The following is a 19,004-nucleotide window of genomic DNA, read 5'->3' as shown; positions in this document are numbered from 1 at the left end:
CCACAATCCAACTTCCCCCGCCAAGGTCTGTCCAAAAGCAGAGCCAATCCAGCTCCTACTCCTGTCTCTCTCACCCTCATGCAGGAGGGCTGGCCCTGATCTCTACCACAGATGCTGAAATATGCTGTTGGAGTACCTGGGGATGGCAGGGAATCTCTCAAAAGAGGCAGGTGTCCGTCTGTCCCCTGCACCAAGCTGTTGCCCCAGCTGGGGGCAGGCTAGCCGTACCAGTCCCACAATGGTGCAGTGTGTCCTGCTCACAAGCTCTGCTATCTCTCTATGACCAGATCAGGTTTTATCTTTTTCACAGCATCCAGCTCTGCCTGTGTTTCTTTGGTTACATGCCACTTGGATAAGCTATGGGGAAAACAAGGAAAGAAAAGGCAGCGTTAATTCTCTCTCAGTAACTGGTTGAAAGAGAGGAAACAAAGGGTAGGAATAAATGGTCAGTTTTCACAATGGAGAGGTGAACAGCAGGGTCCCCCAAGGATCAGTACTGGGGCCTGTGCCGACAAGGTGATTGTGGGTATGGAACAGCTTCCATATGAGGACTAAAATTATTAGAGTTATTCAGCTTGGAAAGGGGATGACTAAAGGGGATATTATAGAGGTCCATAAAATCATGAATGGTGTGAAGAAAAAGTGTTATTTAATCCTTCAAACAATGCAAAAAACCAGGGGTCATCCAATGAAATTAATAGGCATCAGGTTTAATGCAAACCATTTTCACACAATGCACAACTAATCTGTGGAAATCATTGCTATGGGATGCTGTGATGGCCAGAAGTATAAATGAGTTAAAAAAAGAATTAGAAAAGTTCATGGAGGTTAGGCCCATCAATTGCTCTTAAACCAAGATGCTCAGGGATGTGACCCCATGCAGTAGGACAATCCTAAATCTTTGAATACCAGAAGCTGAGAGTGGAAGATGGAGTGGATCACTCCAGAATCATCCTGTTCTGTATACTCCCCCTGAAACTCTGATACGGGCCATTGTCAGAGACAGGCTACTGGGCGAGATGGACCATGGACCTAGTGTGGACCATGGACCTAGTGTGGCAGCTTTATGTTGTGTTCTCTGCAGACATAACACCTGTCTCCACAGTTTCTTTGAAGCATGGTGGGCTGCCCACCACTGGGGTCTTTCTCATCTGCCTGCCAGAGCCCACAGGATCTGTGTCACTGTCACGGCCCTGCCTGCTGAGCTCACTGCCAGCAGGTGCCTGTCCCGTGGTGGAGGGGAGGAGAAGTGCTGGTTCAGTCTGTAGCCTGGTCTTCACCACCACACCCTACTCACCCTGTGAGCTCTGGGCAGGGACAGCAATGTCCTTTCTGCACATAAAGGGCTGGACTGTGCAGCCTTTGCTCAGGGCGGGGAGCACTGACTGACACGGACAGTCCCATGGATCGCTGTGGGCTACTCAGCGCACACAGGGAGCAGGGGCTGCAAAATCCAGCTCAGAGACCATGGAAGCAGCCTGATCTCAGCTCTCAGTGCTGCAGGGGCTCCTCACGCCCCCTCCCCACAGGACTTCAGTAACACAGCTCTTGAAGGGGGTGAGTTTACAGTAGCTGTTGTGGGGCTGCAGACTTGGCCGGAAACTACTGCAATGCAGATGGGAGCTCAACAACCATCTCGGCTGCAGGAAGATATTAAAGTTTCACTTATTCTTGAATTTCTTTTACAGCGAGTTCAGGGGAATGAGGTTTGTCTGTTTGTTTACAGTAAGTGTGGGAGGGCAGGCTCCCGTGCTCCAGCTAAGAGCATGGTGCTGTTCTACAGGGACCTGCTGGTGTAACCCACCCTTACCCAATATGGTTCTGTCCCCCTCTAGTGGCTGGTTTACATAGAAGTTTGAGATGGCTACAAAGTTCAGCTAACAGATCTGGGGGGTGTAGTTCAGGCAGTAGAAGCTTGTGTGTTTCGATCCAGAGATCACACATTCTATTCCTCCAGCCAGCTACCCTCCCAGGGGAGTCACATTACACTGGCCCAGTTACATTTGCATCCAGCCACTTATTCCCAAATGCTCGATTTAAAAATATAAAGTTTCCAAATCTAAATTGTTCTGAACGCTGCCTTGAGGTGTCTCTGCACAGGCTCACTTATATATCCCAGAAATAAATGGGGATCTCCAGGACTGTGTGCACACGTCTTTTTAAAGGTATTTGCTGCCCCGAAGCGCCACAGAACCTGCTTCCCTTCCTCCCTTCTGGCTTCAATCCTCTCTACTCTTGTTGTCTCTCCTGTCCTTCTCTCTGACTTGTTTAAGCAGTTTTCCTTTTCCTCTTCAGGAAAACCACTATATTATCCAACTTTAACTGGTAAAATGATCCCCACCAGCGCCACATGTGATCTAGTTCCAGGGTTAGGGGCCTGGCCAGTAACACTGATTCTCGTAAAAAGGGCTCATCGTGACCCTGAGTGACAAGCACAAATTAAAGGGGCCCAGCTCTAATGTACACTGGTTTCTGCAGGTTGCAGGCTCACTCCTGTATCTTCCAGTTTGTTCCCCCGCAGGTCCAGCTCGGTCAGGGTCCTGAGAGCGGAGGAGAGCTCCCCGCAACACCCAGCTGTGAAATCGCATTTCTCCAGTCTGCAAAAGCCAGAGCTACACCAGGAGGAAACAATGGTTATTTTTGCCCCATTCCTTGGTATCAGTGGTGGCTTAAAGGAGATTCTCTACTCTGGACACGCACAGATACATCACAATGCTCCCATTGGCCTGACAGGCCCTGGAGGGATTTCCTCCCACGTGCACTTGTTGGGTCAGTTACTGTGTAGAAATGTCCAGTTGACATTGAGGGGCCATTTCTAATGAGTTGGGGAGTCATAGCAATATGCTGTAGTGAGCTGCTGGTCCAGTACTGGGTACCCCACCATCTAGAATGGGGTGAAGGGAAAGGACTGGGCCCCCAGGTTATTCTGTGAGAGGCAGGGACTGAGAATGACAAGGAAAGAGAAGTGACATCCTTGGGACAGGGGGGAATCAGGCAGAGAGAGAGAGATGGCCCATGTGTGTGTGAGGGTGAGCAGCAGGTAGGGAAGGCCAAGTAGCAGCATCCTGAGAGCCGGGGCAAGGAGGCTGTCTGGGAAGGTCAGAGCTGATCAGGGAAGAAGGCTGTGGCTGGCAGGGGCTGGGAGCAGCAGCCCCAATGCAAAGGGGGGCGGGGGGAAGGGAGGAGGAGCCTGCAAGCAGGAGGGGAGAGGCAATTGCTAAGGCTGGGTGACACAGGAGGGCAATGCAGAAGGACCCTGACAAGATCAGAGATGACAGGATTGAGCTCTGGCCGGTGGGGCCGCAGACCAGCTCCTAATTATCTGCCACGAGAAGGACAGGCTAGAAAGGGCACCGGGGGCCAGCCCACAGCCGGCGCTCAGTGACATACTTGCTGGCTGGGCTGTGTTATCAGTAGCTGGGGTGATGCTGCAGATTTTGGCCTGAAATGACTGTGATGAGCAGGGGGAGTCCCAGCCCCTTTGTGGGAAACACATTCATTCTGACGTTATTTATTCAGATTTATTGTTTACAGCCAGTTTGGGAGAACAGAGTAGTGCTTTGTTTTCTTTTCTTTCCAGACTTTTGGGAGAGCAGGAGTGATGGCTCCAGTTCAGGGCAAGGTGTACGTGTGTGGCTACTGTCTTAGTGAGTAAAGTACTTGTGTTTCTAGTATCAAACTATGCTGTGGTTAGGGTTTGCTAGAAGCCACTGGACTCTGTCCTCAGCTGCACCAAGTTCACACGTGGCACCCATGAGGAGACTTGGCACTAGGCACCAAGTTCACACGTGGCACCCATGAGGAGACTTGGAGGTGACTTGGCACTCGGCACCAAGTTCACACGTGGCACCCATGAGGAGACTTGGAGGTGACTTGGCACTAGGCACCAAGTTCACACATGGCACCCATGAGGAGACTTGGAGGTGACTTGGCACTCGGCACCAAGTTCACACGTGGCACCCATGAGGAGACTTGGAGGTGACTTGGCACTCGGCACCAAGTTCACACGTGGCACCCATGAGGAGACTTGGCACTAGGCCACCTTCTGCTCCCCTGATCCTGGGCCAGATGGGGGCTCCAGTGGCCTCTTGTGTAGTTCAGAAAAACCTCAGGGCTGCTCTAAGTTACCCCAGCTGCTGTGCCAGCTTAGGATCTCTGCTCTGCCCCCTTATATCTATCCATGCAGCCTACACAACCCCTAAGCTGAGCAGGGGAGATGGGTGGCACTGAGCTGGCAATACCTGCTTTGCACCTCCCAAGGTTGACCCCCTGCCAGGGGAATCCTTGGATGCCCCTTTAGGGCAGTTGCCCAGCTGCTCTGCACTGCTCAGCAGGGGCTGGGGACTGAATAACATAGTGGGCTCAATTATTTAACTAGTAAAATGTGACCAGTGAACACATTGGAGCAGAGTGGGGCTGGTCCATGGCTGAGCTCCATGCACTGGAGGATATTGCCACTCTGGTAAAGAGAGTGTAACTCACAACACCACCCTGTTAACAGGCTAAAGGGAGCCAGCTGTTACTTACATTAGTTTCTGCAGTCTGCAGTTGGGATGTTTCAGCCCCTCACACAGCAGCTGCACGCCTGACTCTCCAAGTTTGTTCCCCCCTATGTTCAGCTCTGTCAGGGCCTGGCGGGTGCTGAGAACACAGGAGAGGTCCCCGCAGCAAGCAGCTGTGAAACTGCAGGCATACAACCTGTGGGAGACGGATATACAGAGAGTAAAATGACTGTCTAGTGTGCCCCATTCTCTGTGCTTCCCTGTCTTGGTAGCCTTGTGTATCTCTACAAAGATTCTTAATTTGGAGACAGCGGAGAGGAATCATTTTGTTGATTTATTGTGATTTAAATGATAAGAAAGACACCTACAGGAAGCACTAGGCCCTTGATGTACATCAAAAAACAAACCAAACTCATGTTAAAAGAACATTAAGGCTGCAAAGTCAAACACTGAGAATGTAGGAAATGCCAGACAAAGGGTGCCCATGCAACCTTAATTGTGAAAGCTGCCGTTGCTGAGTCTGTGAAAGGAACCTGTTGTTGTCTCACAGAACTAAAATGCAGGTGAGGTATCGAGGACTGGTATTACTAGCCCCAAATGCCACAGAACAGACTTCCATTCACTCACATCCATCCCTCCTCATTTTCTCCTCTCTGGTTCATTTCCTTCCCAGTCTCTGGCGATGAAGAAGCCAGGCTTGCAGCACAGAGATTTAAATCCACAGCTCCAAGAGAATGTTGTAACCACTCAGCCAGGTGTCTGGGCTGGACCGAAATGGCACTTAAGCTCCTACTCTGGGATTTTCATCAACTAAAGAGCTTCACAATCATTTATAGCTGCCTGGAATTGTTGCCTGACCAGGCAATTGGACCTGCAGAGCTAAGCGGACCTGCCAGTGCCTAGAGAGATGGGCAGGCCGAGGAAGAGAGGGGTGAAGGACAAAGTACGGGGACTGCCCCTATAGACAGTCCCCAGCTAATGATGGTTCCTGGTTCATTTCTTAGTCATTTTAGTCCTTCCCACTTCCTTTTCCCTCTTTGTCTAATTATCAGGCTTTGTCCCAGGATTAGTTCTTGTGGTGATGGTAAAGGGTTATTCTAATCAAACTGTGAAAGTCTCCTATAACTGTGTTCGCCTTCACACTTAGTGAGTAAAATAACCCAAGTACCTACTTTAAAATGCACTGCGTTTATAGTGTATGTAAGCAGTGTCAGGATGAGCTCCACCCTGACATCTGGTGGTGAGTGTGGCAAGTTGTGGAAAAGAACTTCAGGGGCTGATCTCATTTGCATAGGCACACCCACTCCGCCTAGAATGAGGCCATAGCTGCCCAAATGGTCACTTTGGCTGCTGTGGGATCCCCAGTGTCTCTGTTATTGGGGCAGGAAGAATAAATTGTTATTACCCTGATTATGGGAACTGTGCTTGGAACTGTACTTGGCCTTTTGTTATGGTGGAGGGACTCACCATCACCTAAGTAGCACTCGCTAGGCAAGGGTCATGGGTTCCAAAACTCTGTGAAGGGAGAGAGGCTGGGGACAAGTATTAATACTTGGTGGTATGGGTCCCTTGGTGATGGACTTACATGCTAATTGCACTTCCTCCTCTCTCCACTGTAGAATATCAGAGCTAATTTTGATTTCATTAGAAATCTAGTTATAGGCTGCTGAGCTCACTTTGGGCTAATAGTGCACCACCACTGACGCTCCCCTGCTACAAGCTGAATTCACTAAAGAGCTGAGCTGACTAAGAGCTGAAATCACTGAGTGTTGTGTTAAGTAGTGTGGGAGCCTGAAGATATATTGTGGAGCAGTTTGCGGGACGGCTGGAGTACCTTGTGGACAGGCTGGTGGAGCAGATCATTGGACAGCGGGAGCTGCTTGTAGGACGCGACGCGACGCGGAGCAGTTCGTGGATTGGCTGGTGGGGCAGTCCGTGGGACGGTGGGAGCTGCATGTGGGCCGCAGAGCTGAGCAAAGCAGTTTGTGGGGTGGCTGGCGGAGCGGAGCGAAGGCCTATGGAGCTGTGGGGCGGTCAGCTTCAGATCATGTAAGGTGCCTCTTACCTCTGCCCCCATCTCCACCCAGGTTGGGAGGTAAAGCTCTGTAGATAAACTTTTGAACTCTGGGGCTGTCCTGACCAGGGACAGAGACTTTTGGGTCATTGGACTTTTGGGACTTTGGGTGATTTGGGGTTGCTGGACTCAAGAACCAAAGGGAAAGGGCATGCCCCAATTTGCTTGGGGTGGGTTTTTTTTTTTGCTCAGGGGTTGTGTTATGAATCCTGTTGGTGGTGTTTCCCCAACATAATGCCACATTGTTTCTCTCTGTTAGTCTGAGTGTAGCAAAAAGCCTTTTAATATGTGCTTGCGAGAGGGGAAGTATTGCCTCTTGGAGGCGCCCAGCGGGGGTGGTATATATTTGTCCCAGATCACTGGGTGGGGGCTCGAGCCGGTTTGCATTGTGTTATTGGAATGAATCCCCTAGATGTTGAACCCGGCCCTTGTTGCTGCCAACTCTGATGGGCAGAAGGGTTACATGTATGAAGTATCATTGTGTGATCCAACTCATTTATTAGCAGATAACAGATCCACACAGCAAGTGGCCTCTTTCCCACTCCTTGGGAAGAGTAGGGTGTTTTTCAAGAGTTGTTGGTGCATTCATAGTAAGCTGTGATCCCCGGAGAAAGAGCTGAAACCATCATAGTGCAATGTTTACTAGCGCAGACTAGAGGAAATCAGCTGTTCCTTACCCTAGTTTCTGTAGTTTGCAGTTGGGATGTTTCAGTCCCTCACACAGCAGCTGCACGCCTGAATCTCTGATAGTGTTGTTCTTCAGGTCTAACTCTGTCAGGGTCTGGCTGGTGCTGAAAACAGAGGAGAGATCCCCACAACTGGTAGTTGTAAGACTGCAACTCTGCAACCTGTAGGAGACAGATATAGACAGAGAGCAAAATAACTACTTGTTTGGGCCCCATTCTCTGTATTTCCTGTCACTTATCAACATGTTTCTCCAAAGAGATTACTAATTTAGAGACAATAGAGAGAAATAATTTTATTTCAATTTAAATAGATACACCTGTGCAAAACTCAAGGCCCCTAACACATAATTAATACGATAGTCAACCCCCTCAGCAGCCTTAAAATAAACAGTCAAACAAGAGCTCTACAAAAAAATTCCTTTCTACCCCTACATCCTTCTGGGAAGCAGCCCTCTCCAAATTAAACAGGTGTCTTTTGCTGCATGTCTGGAATATTTGCAAGCTATTTTGTACCACAGGGGATGCAAATTACAGAGTCCTGGAGTCCTCCCGGTAAGTGCCATGCAAGCTGGCCCTTCTCTTTTATAACAAACGGGACCCAGTTCAAACCTCCCAGCTGTGGCAGCCTGGCACAGGAAGAGAGGTGATTTCTCAGGTGGGCTGAGCCCAGGCTATTTAGAAAACCAGCTGTTACTGTATCTTCAGCTTTTTGCAGTCTGGAGGTCCCTCCCACAGCAGCTGCACATGGGAATCTCCCAGCTTTTTATTCTCCAGTTCCAGCTCTGTCAGGCGCTGGCTGGTGCAGGAAGCAGAGGAGAGATCCCCACAACAAGCGGCTGTGAGACTGCAATGCCCCAACCTGCCCAAGACAGAAACATACAATCACTCCCTGTTTGCTGCGGTTCCCTCTCTGATGTCAGCATCTGTGTGGAAGGGGATGGTTCATTTAGAAGAGACCAGTCACAGGGCTCTAGCAGGGCTGCGGGATATTGGCACCAAAGGCCCCTGTGTGAATTGCTATCCACGTGCCCCTGGCTCTGTCAGTCCGGGCTCCACAAGGGAATGTTCAGATGAGCTGCAGGAAGGGGACCAGCATGTGGGAGCATTTGCAATGGGCTGGAGAATCTTAAAAGACACCAAGGAACAGTTCAAACCCTCTCCCAGTGCTGGTATTCTGGTTCCTTTCTGCTCAAGCAAATGAAATCTAAGGTTCTATATAAGCGCCCCTGCCTTTCCCCAAAACATTCCCCAGTGCATAAAGCTATCAGCCCTGATGTGGGAGCTGAAACCTCCTCAAACAAGAAGACAAGTTACCCTATTTTGCTCAGTCAAACTCTCAGCTATTTATATTGCTCATGATTTCGGGGCACTGGGGACTGGGAAGGGCTCAGCTTCCTAGACAGAGAGTCTGAATGGGGCTGTGGTAGGCTCTTGTTGTTCTGCACAACCTGTTTGGAGCTGGACACCGAATAAGAACCTAAGCACTAGTGATCACTTAACACCACAGATATGATGCGCAACCCACTTCCACAGCCTGTCTCTTTAGCACCATTGGGTTCCGCGCTTCCAGAGGGATTTTCTGGGTGCTTGAGAAATGATCTTCCTCCCCTCCCTGTATCAGACCCACTTGCGAAGGCCAGAGATGGGGTTTACAGTGCTTGTAAAATGAAGGGTTTGCAGTGAATCCCACCTAGTGCTCCTTGTAACATGTTCCACAACTGGGACACGTGATCTCAGGGACCAAGTGATCCCAGTAAACTACATGCTCTTGTGCTGGCTCCACAATCAATAAATGCCTCTGAAGGGGATGGTGGTGGGGAGAGGGTGTTTCTTGGCCTACGGAATTGCTATGGGAAGTTTGTAGTTATAAAGGGTTCAGCCATCGAGGTTAAGTGGCTACATATGAGGGAAGCCTGGGCCTGGATCACAGAATGTATCACTGGGACATCTTGGGACACTCCGGTAAAATCTCCCTTACCAGTAAAATGGGGATAACAACATTGACCTGTCTCAAAAGAGTGGCCTGGGGACTGAATAAATTATGTTGTAAAGTTCGACCTAAGCGCAAAATGTTGTTCAAGTCCGTCACTGGCAGAAGCGGGAATAGATGGCAGGGATTTATGGCTGCTAGCCCTGTAGTTTGTTCCTCTGCTCCATGCTGTCTGCAAATATAGGTTCAACATTTATTACCTTCCGATCCTCTGGGGCAATAACTACGTCAGCCACGTCATTCTTCAACTCCTTCAGAACCCTTAGCGGCACAGCACCTGTGGACTTGTTGCTCTAGTTTATCAGTTTGTTCCAATACCGTCTCCTCTCATAGTTCTCCATCTCTATTACTGACCATGGCTGGCGCTGGTGTCTCCCCAACAATCACTGAAGATTGAGGCAAAGAAATAATTTAGCCTCTCTTCAGTGTCCTTATCCTACATAATTGCTCCCTGTATCCCCTGGGGGTCCAGTGGACCCACTGATTTCCATGCAAGCTTCCTGCTTCTGACGTATTTAAAGAACTTCTTGCTGTTTGTTTTTATAGCGTTGGGGATTTGCTCTTGTCATTTTGCATCCCTCTCTGATTTGAGGCGTGTGGGCCTTTACAGACTCTGTTGTTGCAACCTCTATGCAAAATCTAATTTTAATGTCTTGACTTTTGACTTCCTCGTTTTATTAAATCTGCCTTTCTAAAGTTTAATATCACCCTTCCCCCCATGGATGTTGAATTTAATTATACTGTGGTCACGGTTACTTAGTGGCTCAAGTATCATTACTTCTCACACAGAGTCTTACTTTGGATGAAGTCATGAGTACCCTCTCTGCATGTGTCCCCTGCTACTAACCGTTCCAAGAAGCAGTCGTTGAAGGTGTCAAGAAATTGCATCTCTAAACCTTGCACTGAATACTTGACCATTTTAGACAAGGGTTGTTGAAGTCCCCCATTATTCCCAGCTTCTCAGACTTTGTTGTCTTTGATCACTCTTGTACCCTTCATAGCCTTTCCCAGATAGGGAGCCCTTACTGGGCAAGGCTATGTTTTCTCCACAGAAACAATGGTGACCTTTTCAAAGACCAATATATAAGCTGAAAATTTTCCCTCTTGCAGCAAACCTGATGCCACACAAAGGAGGCATTAGAGAAAACACACTTCTGCTTGTGGGGTAGGATCCCAGGGCTGGAGCCTGTAGCTGAGGGAGTCCAGGGGCCCCCTTTGACTAGGTCTACTTTAGGTTTTACCGTGACTTAGTTGATTGACAGTTGATTTTTTGCAGGGGAGGAACTGGAAGCCCTTGTACCATTAGGCACCACTTTATGTAAATTTGGGTAGTTTTTATGCAGTTCTAAAGTCCATTGTTTCTGTCACAATACATTGCCAGTTTTCAAATGAATCACCTTACAATAACGAAGCAGGACTGTTTAGAGCCTCCAGGACCAAAAGTGGCTTGCAGACCACAGGTCTGACGCCACTGTGATAGACAGATCCAATGGCTAGATGTGCCTCATCTCCTGCCAGGCCCTGGGGAGAAGGGCCAAGAAGGCAATCCTGAGTCACACCCTGTGATATCGGAGCACCTGAAAGAGAGCAGCAGAGCAGTGCTGACACCAGGGGGCCCTTACATTAGCCTCTGCCTGATGGTGGAGCTTCAAGGAGCACTTCTGACCAGGGACTGCATCTCTGGTAGTGAAAAATGGTCTTCTCACAGTAGCCATTTTTGATTGGTTGTGACTCTCTAAGCAGGAAAGTCCATCTCAAAGTTTGTGCGTCTATGCAGCAGTAGCTCCTGGGTCCTGGAGCTGTAGACTGAAGAGTCTTGCTCCAGTGGGCTAACTGAGTGTTAAAACAATGCTGTGTGATCTTCCAGCTGGACCCCAGGAATGGGTTTATTGCTACCAGAGGACACTATTTTCCTGAGAGAGAATTTTCTGGGTGCCCAGCTGAACCAAGTGATGATGGAGGAGTTTGAGGAGTAATTGCAGATCCTGGGCTTAGGGATAAGGTATTCAGCACATTAGAGTATTTGGTACATCCATGAGAGCCTTGTGACTGAGATTTCAGACTTGTGATCATTCAGCGTGGGCAGTAATTGAATGTTACTTGATGTCATTACAGGAAGCAGACACCAGCCACACATGCTGGCGAGCACGTTACGTAGAGGACACCTGTAAATATATAGAGGAAGCCAAATGTTACTTACCGCAGTCTCTGCAGTTTGCAATTTGGATGTTTCAGTCCCTCACACAGCAGCTGCACTCCAGAATATCCCAGAGAAACATTATCACGCAGCTCCAGCTCCGTCAAGCTCTGGCTGATTCTGAGAACAGCGGTGAGATACCCACAGCTGGCACCCTTGAGACCACAACCTGCAGGAGAGAGAAAACACCAAGAAAAGCAATCACAGCATGAACGGGACTCATCACAGCTGTTATAGCAGGTGGCCACACCCACCAGCCCCTCTGCCCAATCAGCATAAAAAATAGGCCAGAAGTCCTGCCCTAGACCCTGTCCTAAGACCCATCCCTTGGCCAATGAAAAACCAATGTTGGGTGTGACATCCTGCTTAAGCCTCATTGCTTGCACTCCACCCTGACCAATCAGCACTGAGAATGGACCAGCAATTTCAACCCCCCAAAACCTCTGCCATTGGCCAATAAGAAATAACGGTTCTGGTAATTCTTCCTCCCTAAGCACTGTCCAGCCCTTTCCACCCACCAACCAGAATTCAGCCTGGGGAGAAGGCTGGCCCTTAAGATCCACCCACTCAGCTCTCAACCAATCCAACTGGACTTGGGACAGATCAGCCCCATAATGGGACAACCTAGTCACAGCAGGCCCATCACTACAGGGAGGCTGTAGGGGGAACCACCTCCCTGGGCAGCTGGGCCAGGCTCAGAGCAGGAGCTGGGAGATTCTGCTCCTCGTTGTCCCTGGCACTAGTTCGGTTGCTCGCCTGCCGAATGCAGCTGTCTGTCTATCTGTCTCTTCCACCAGCTCCCAGCTCTGACCATCAGGCCTGGGGAGGAGAGGCACTGCCAGGCCTAGCACTGGCAGCATCACACCCACTTTCCATTGAGACCAGGGATCAAAGGGAGGAGATGAGTCCCATGAGAAAGGGGATCTCTGAGATTTGAGGAGAGCAACCATATGAGCTTGTTCACAGGGCCTGTTCCAGGGTCCCTTGTGGGGTTATAAACAGAAGTTTGGCTGTGTTCTGTAAATCCCCTGCAGTCTGGGCTCCTGATGGATCTGCCAGCCAGCTAAGCTGGGAACTATGGTAGCAGTTGGCTGCTTATCTCCATATGCAGCTCAAGGACCACCCGCAAGCATGTCTGTCACATAATGCTACTTCGCCCTTCCTCAAAGTCTCACAGGGAGATTCCTTGGCTCCCCCGACTGATCCCTCTCCACTCACAACAACTGCTAAATCCTGCACACGTGTCCGAGACCCACCACCCACCAGAACTGGCCCTTGCACAGCTTCCTCCATACCTGTAGTTGCTTTGAAACTATGTCACTCTACCAAAAGGGGAGGGGAGCCCACAAAGTCTGGGAGAGAAAGAAGGGCCCCTGAGGACAGTATGGGGGGAGAGAAGTCTCCAATCCTATAGTGGTGAGACACTAGTGTCGGGCTCAGACACTAGAGTCACACCCACCCTGTCAAGCACTTTACATAGAGGACACCTGTAAATACACTGAGGAGGCGAAATGCTACTTACCCCAGTCTCTGTGATTTGCAGTTTGGGTGTTTCAGTCCCTCACACAGCAGTTGCTCTCCGGAACCTCCTATATACTGATTATAACCCAGGTCCAGCTCTGTCAGGCTCTGGTTGGTTCTGAGAACAGCAGCAAGACTCCAACAGCTAGTGATGCTGAGGAAGCATCCGTTCAACCTGAAGGAGAGAGCAATGCAGAGAAGAACGATCATGGCATGTGTGGGGCTCATCACAGCTGCTCTGACAGGTGGCGGAGAGAGAGGAGGAGCTATCAGAAAACCAGGAAATACGCAGTTAAGGTACCTTGCATAAAGATTTCTCAAGCAAAAAGAGCTTGACCCTTTCTCCTGAGCCTTCTGAGTGCACGTTGGGAAGGAATGATGCACCGAGTGATATTCTGGTACACGTCCCTCCCTGAGATAGATAAGGCAAGGGCATGAGTCTGCTACGATGTAGAAAGTTGTACCGGGGGTAGGACCCTTGTACAGGGTGGCAAAAGGGGAGGGATAAAAGCTATTTAGATTTTTTGTTAAGCCAACAGGCAAAGGAAACTGAAGAGAGCTTGTGTACTCTAGTTTATCTATAACACACCTATCACTAAGTCACGCAGTGAGCAAGGGACACAAACACTGCAAGTGTTGCACTTCAGAGCCATGGGTGGTAAAAAGGAATTGAGGGGCAGTGGGGCCTGCTCTGTCCTTTATGCCTTCAGCTGGGTAGGTGTCAAAGCACACCCAGGGCCCAGGTGTGGCCCCAACAGACACTGCTGTTCAAAGAACCTGATGCACATGGGGAGCATGCTGTGTGGACAATCACTTGAGAAATGAGTCTATACTTATTTTGTCCTCCTTAGGACATTCCCTTTCCTGATGGGAATTTAATACTCAATATTTTCTTTAGTTAAAAAATGTCTACTGAGTCAAAACTAACTGCCTGCCTCCTTTTCAGTGACACTGCAGGACACGTGGGTGGATATAGCTCTGCTGAGTTACCCTGACTCTTCCCTTCCTCCGCCTCCTTGGAGACTGGCTTAACTCACTGGACTTTTTGTTTTCCCCGAAGATTTTTTTTTGAGGGGGGGGGGGGACAATGGCCAAGGAGGCTGGCTGAACGTAGTAAGGAGATGAGATTTGAGTCATGCCACTACATTATGTATCACCACGTTCAGGATCTGAAGTGCCCAGGCAAAACATACAGTCCTGAGAGGAGGTCAGTCTGTCTTTCATTCACAGCTAGCACTCAGAGAGGCAGCCTCAAACCTCTTCTCATGGAGGAGCTCTCAGGGTCCAGTTGAGACCCCTGTACCATTGACATGAGGTGAGGAGTTGGGGGAACCCCAATCCCAATTAGCCAAGCTGAGTGCCAGGCATATCTGATGAAGCTGGCCAACAGTCCATGGAAAGGCTCTGAACTGAAGGTCAGTGCTGAGTCTCTGTGACTCTGTCCTGTGATGAAGGCCCTGAGATCTGACTGAACATCAGCTACCTGGTGTCAGGATTCCCCCTTTCTAGGCAGGGAGAAGAGGCAGTAAAAGGAGAAGTGGCGCAGACCCGGCAGGTCATCTCACTCCCACCGATCTGTGAGGAAGGCTAGTAAACATGGTACCAAAGGTCAGTGGATAGCTAGTGGTTTCTTAGCATTGGGTGGCCCTGCTGTGGTGAAGCCCTGGCATCAGTAGGGCTGCAGATTTAGCAACACAATGTCACCTGCTGCCTCTTTCTGTGCCAGGCAGAGTCTAGCCTGTGACATCAACGGTGTCTATGGTGCTCATGCTAGTTTTCCTTTCCCTCCTCCATGGTTACTGTCAGTGAATTCGCCTGTTACATCTCTGAATTCTACAGCTCTGAAGCAACTCTCAGGGGAAATGGGCCTTTGTGCCAGCCTAGTACCCATGGAGGTTGAGGCCCATACTGAAGGTATCCAGAGTCAGGAAGTGTCCCTTATCCCTTGTCCCTTAGTGCTGCCTCTGACCAGGGTGCTTTGAGACCTTTAGAGGCCCCATCTTGGGGATCTATTCCTTCATGGGGCACTCCAGGGCCACCTCAGCCTCACGTTTCCATGCCTTCATGGACCTATTAGCCTGTGTGGGCTTCCCCCATCCATGGGGCAGATCATACTGTCAGTCTCCAAGGAAGCCTTCTCTTCAAGGTTCGACTCCAGTGAAGATTCACACCCAGAGACCATCCCTCTCCCATGTCGTGGCCTCCTCCCTCGTGGCCACAGCCTCACAGAATTCTCAGCAGCATGTGAGGAAGGTTTGAAGAGGATGTTAATAAAGATCTCCTTCCATCATCCTTACGCATTTATATTGTGGCAGTGCCCCAAAGCACCAATCAAGATTGCGGCTCCAGTATGCTGGGTGCTGTGCACTGAGTGAGTGAGACAATCCCTCCCTAGAAGTTTTACATCTAAAAGGCATGAAACACAGCGTTGAGGAATGGGACGGAACATTCACTTCTTTGCATGTGTGGTGACTGGTGCAGTTTTGTTAGTCCCGTGTTTTGTTGTTTAATTGGGGTGGAGCATGAGTTAATAATAGTAAGTAAGAAGGAAAAGGGACAACATCTTCATTCCCTGAAGGATCTGTGAGATCGTCTTTCCCAGGAGCTCCAGCAGATACATTTAAAAGTTTACAAGAGTTTTTTTGGAAGCCATGCAGATGATCTTGATATAGCCGTCTATGGTACAAGAAACAGAAAAGCACCACCTTTCGGATACTGATTAGTCTAAACAACTGGGATCATTTATTGTTTCTGTAATGAAGGTATCCTGGAGCCAGCTAAATATCTTCAGACTCACACCAGCAATCACCTCCCATCTCTATGTGGGCAAGGTGCCTCCATCAGGGCCCTCCAAACAAGTTTGAATCTTTCTATTCCCACCTCGTCACTGGTTGTAACAGCTGCTAACAGATGCCTGGATCTTCTAGCCAGAAATATGTCTTCTCTTGCCGCACCCTAGGTGCAGATGGCCAACCACCAGGAAGTGCTGGCCAATTATGATTTCCTCACATGGAAATCACCCTTCCCATCCTTTCCTTGCCAGCATCTGGGAGCTGTTTGAGAAGTACATGGAAGTGGGTTGTTTTTGAAGGTCAGCAAGCAGCTACACATGCCTTTTATTCCAAGGATGGTGCCTTGGCTACTGAGCCGTGCCCACAGTACTTATGAGTAGAGTCTCATGGCTGAAGAGTTCAAGTCTTCGTCCACCCGTCAAGATCATGACTGAGGACACCTCTTTTAAAGGGTTGGGATTGTTCAGTGTCAAACGGATGATGTCTTTCAAAACCGTAAAGACTCTACAGCTGCTCTTAGGCCATTCAGCCTGTGCCCACCCACACCGCCCTCCCAGTCTGCAAGAAATCAACGCTCGACCATTTTTAGAGGCCAGGTGAGGAGTTGGATTTTATTCATTTCTTTAGTAGTTTTGTTAGTTTTATGTTTGTTTTTTCCAGTCCTTGTTTTGTTGTTTCATGGTTTGGTTTTGTAGCTGAACTAACAGGTCCTTTCTATCCTGTGTTTCCCTTTTGGAGAGAGAGAGGAGAGTTCTCTGGGCCCAGAGGACAAATATCCCTCAGGGGTCCTCCCTGTAGCTCAGAATTCTTACCCAAGTTCTCCCCCACCTACTGGACTAGGTCTCTGGGTGATGTGCAGCCTCTTGGGGGAGGATGGCAGCAATGAGTGGACGATGGAAAAGTGGATTTAGTTGGGGTGTGGGAGTAGAGAGGTCATCTAGCTGTTAAATCATTAATTAATTACCCTGCTCTGTGTTCTACTTTGCAGATCTCAGGAGTGGAAGTTGCTGATGAGACAATGAACAGACAGCCATGGCAACCCTTCAGTGAGAGCAGTGCATTATGGGAGGTAGATGAGCATGGGCATGCCATGGCAGTGCTAGCTAGCCCCTGATTTTGCCTTTACATTTTTCAAAAGAATTTCCAAGGGATCAAAGCAATATTTTTCCAAGTTGATATGTTTTTGAAATTCAGATGCTATCACATTATATTTCTTATTCCATCTGTCTTTGTTAGTCCAGGGTTGGGGGTGTTTGTGGGACGCGGTGGTGGACAGGAAGTGATTGCAAGAGATTGGCTCTGAGCAAGGCTGATGTGAGCACTTGTGTGTGTGGATGTGCCGGGTGACGGGGTGGCAGGGAGCTATGCTGCTGCTGGCAAGGCCAACAGTCTCTAGCATAGACCTAACCTCAGAGACTGCTTATCCATCCAACGCCCTGCGGAACAACTCAGCCGCTAGACCCTGGCCATAGAATTCCCTTGTCAGAGGGGATCAGAGTGAGCCTTGGATTGGCCACGTTCAGAGCAAAATGCAAGATCGTCTTTGCCAAAGCCTTTTCCAGTAAGACCACCAGGGTCAGCAGGAGATGCAGACAGTGAGGGATGAGAGTGTAAGAAGAGGAGAGAGAGGGGGCTGGAGGTAAAGAGAGACAAACTGCTATTCCCCTTCTCACCTCTTCTTCGCACAAAACAATCCCACAACACCAAACCCACCTATGAATCAGGGAGAAGCCTCAAGATCAAATGAGGATAGGTGGTTATTACATGGATTGTTACTCGAGGATACTTACAGGGCTTAGATACCATGGTGACAGACATCTTAAAATTCCATACAGGGGACAGATCTTTTCTCTAGCCTCTGGAGTCTTTCCTGAGCTCCAACAATTTCTTCTGGCTGCATTGCTTACCTCTGTCTCTCTCCCTCATCTCTTTGGTAATTGGGTTAAATGTCATTGAACTGCTAAGGTGACCATAAGCCCTTATGCCAATTCCACACATATTAAATGGAAATTTAAACACATTCCTAAGTAGTTAGAGGTAGTTGCAAACAGCAGCCATGGTACAGAGAGCGGCACGGCTGTAGAATTTCCAGGATAACAGCAGTAACATGGGGATTTTAAAAAGAAGGCATTAGTTTCTTACTGTAGTTTCTTTAATTTACAGTTTGGATCCTCCACTGCTTGACAGAGCAGGTAAATACTCGATCACTTTGGTTGTCCCCTAAAATGAGAGAACAGAAATTTTCTGTGTTGTTCTCTGGAGACAGATTTTTATTTCCTGAACATTAAAATAGCACCTTGGATGCTGTGATCATATACTACACATGAGCTATTCTGCAGTTTCAGTTCACTGCAAATCCCCCAATTAAAAAATGTATCTAGTACACAAATGTTTCAGAGTAGCAGCTGTGTTAGTCTGTATTCACAAAAAGAAAAGGAGGACTTATGGCACCTTAGAGACTAACCAATTTATTTGTGCATAAGCTTTCGTGAGCTACAGCTCACTTCATCGGATGCATTCAGTGGAAAATACAGTGAGGAGATTTATATACACACAGAACATGAAAAAATGGGTGTTATCATACACACTGTAAGGAGAGTGATCACTTCAGATGAGCTATTACCAGCGGGGGGAGGGGGAGGGGGGGGAGAGAGAAGGAAAACCTTTTGTAGTGATAATCAAGCTGGGCGATTTCCAGCAGTTAACAAGAACGTCTGAGGAACGGGTGGTGGGGGGGAAATAAACATGAGGAAATAGTTTTACTTTGTGTAATGACTCATCCACTCCCAGTCTCTATTCAAGCCTAAGTTAATTATATCCAGTTTGCAAATTAATTCCAATTCAGCAGTCTCTCATTGGAGTCTGTTTTTGAAGTCTTTTTGTTGTAATATTGCGACTTTTAGGTCAGAGATCGAGTGACCAGAGAGATTGAAGTGTTCTCCGACTGGTTTATGAATGTTATAATTCTTGACATCTGATTTCTGTCCATTTATTCTTTTACGCAGAGACTGTCCAGTTTGACCAATGTACATGGCAGAGGGGCATTGCTGGCATATGATGGCATACATCACATTGGTAGATGTGCAGGTGAATGAGCCTCTAAAAGTCGCAATATTACAACAAAGAGACTTCAAAAACAGACTCCAACGAGAGACTGCTGAATTGGAATTAATTTGCACCATGGGCCCATATAACTCGCTGCCCCTGAGGAGGAACCCGGAGCTGGTTGCTGGGACTCCATT

At 48.6% G+C, this 19,004-nt stretch overlaps 2 protein-coding genes across 2 annotated transcripts in view; one reads left to right on the top strand and one right to left on the bottom strand.

Moving 5' to 3' along the window:
* RNH1 (ribonuclease/angiogenin inhibitor 1) overlaps positions 1-12,325 on the bottom strand; it is a 47,591-nt gene extending 35,266 nt beyond the window's left edge. The window contains exons 1-6 of the mRNA XM_078853439.1: positions 12,319-12,325; positions 11,453-11,618; positions 10,812-10,829; positions 7,957-8,058; positions 7,254-7,424; positions 4,528-4,698 (exon numbers count right to left, since the gene is read on the bottom strand). Of these exons, the coding sequence (XP_078709565.1) occupies positions 4,528-4,698; positions 7,254-7,424; positions 7,957-8,058; positions 10,812-10,829; positions 11,453-11,618; positions 12,319-12,325 (635 nt within the window). The remainder of the gene's footprint in view (positions 1-4,527; positions 4,699-7,253; positions 7,425-7,956; positions 8,059-10,811; positions 10,830-11,452; positions 11,619-12,318) is intronic.
* Positions 12,326-17,880: 5,555 nt separating this feature from the next.
* Positions 17,881-19,004, top strand: part of LOC140912511 (NACHT, LRR and PYD domains-containing protein 12) — a 71,269-nt gene continuing 70,145 nt past the window's right edge. The window contains exon 1 of the mRNA XM_073346999.2: positions 17,881-17,954. The gene's annotated coding sequence lies outside the window, so the exon portion shown is untranslated. The remainder of the gene's footprint in view (positions 17,955-19,004) is intronic.

Source organism: Lepidochelys kempii, chromosome 6 (assembly GCF_965140285.1).
Source record: "Lepidochelys kempii isolate rLepKem1 chromosome 6, rLepKem1.hap1, whole genome shotgun sequence".
NCBI lineage: Eukaryota > Metazoa > Chordata > Testudines > Cheloniidae > Lepidochelys > Lepidochelys kempii.
The sequence above is the reverse complement of the archived record's forward strand: the minus strand, read 5'-3'. Positions and strand labels throughout refer to the sequence as shown.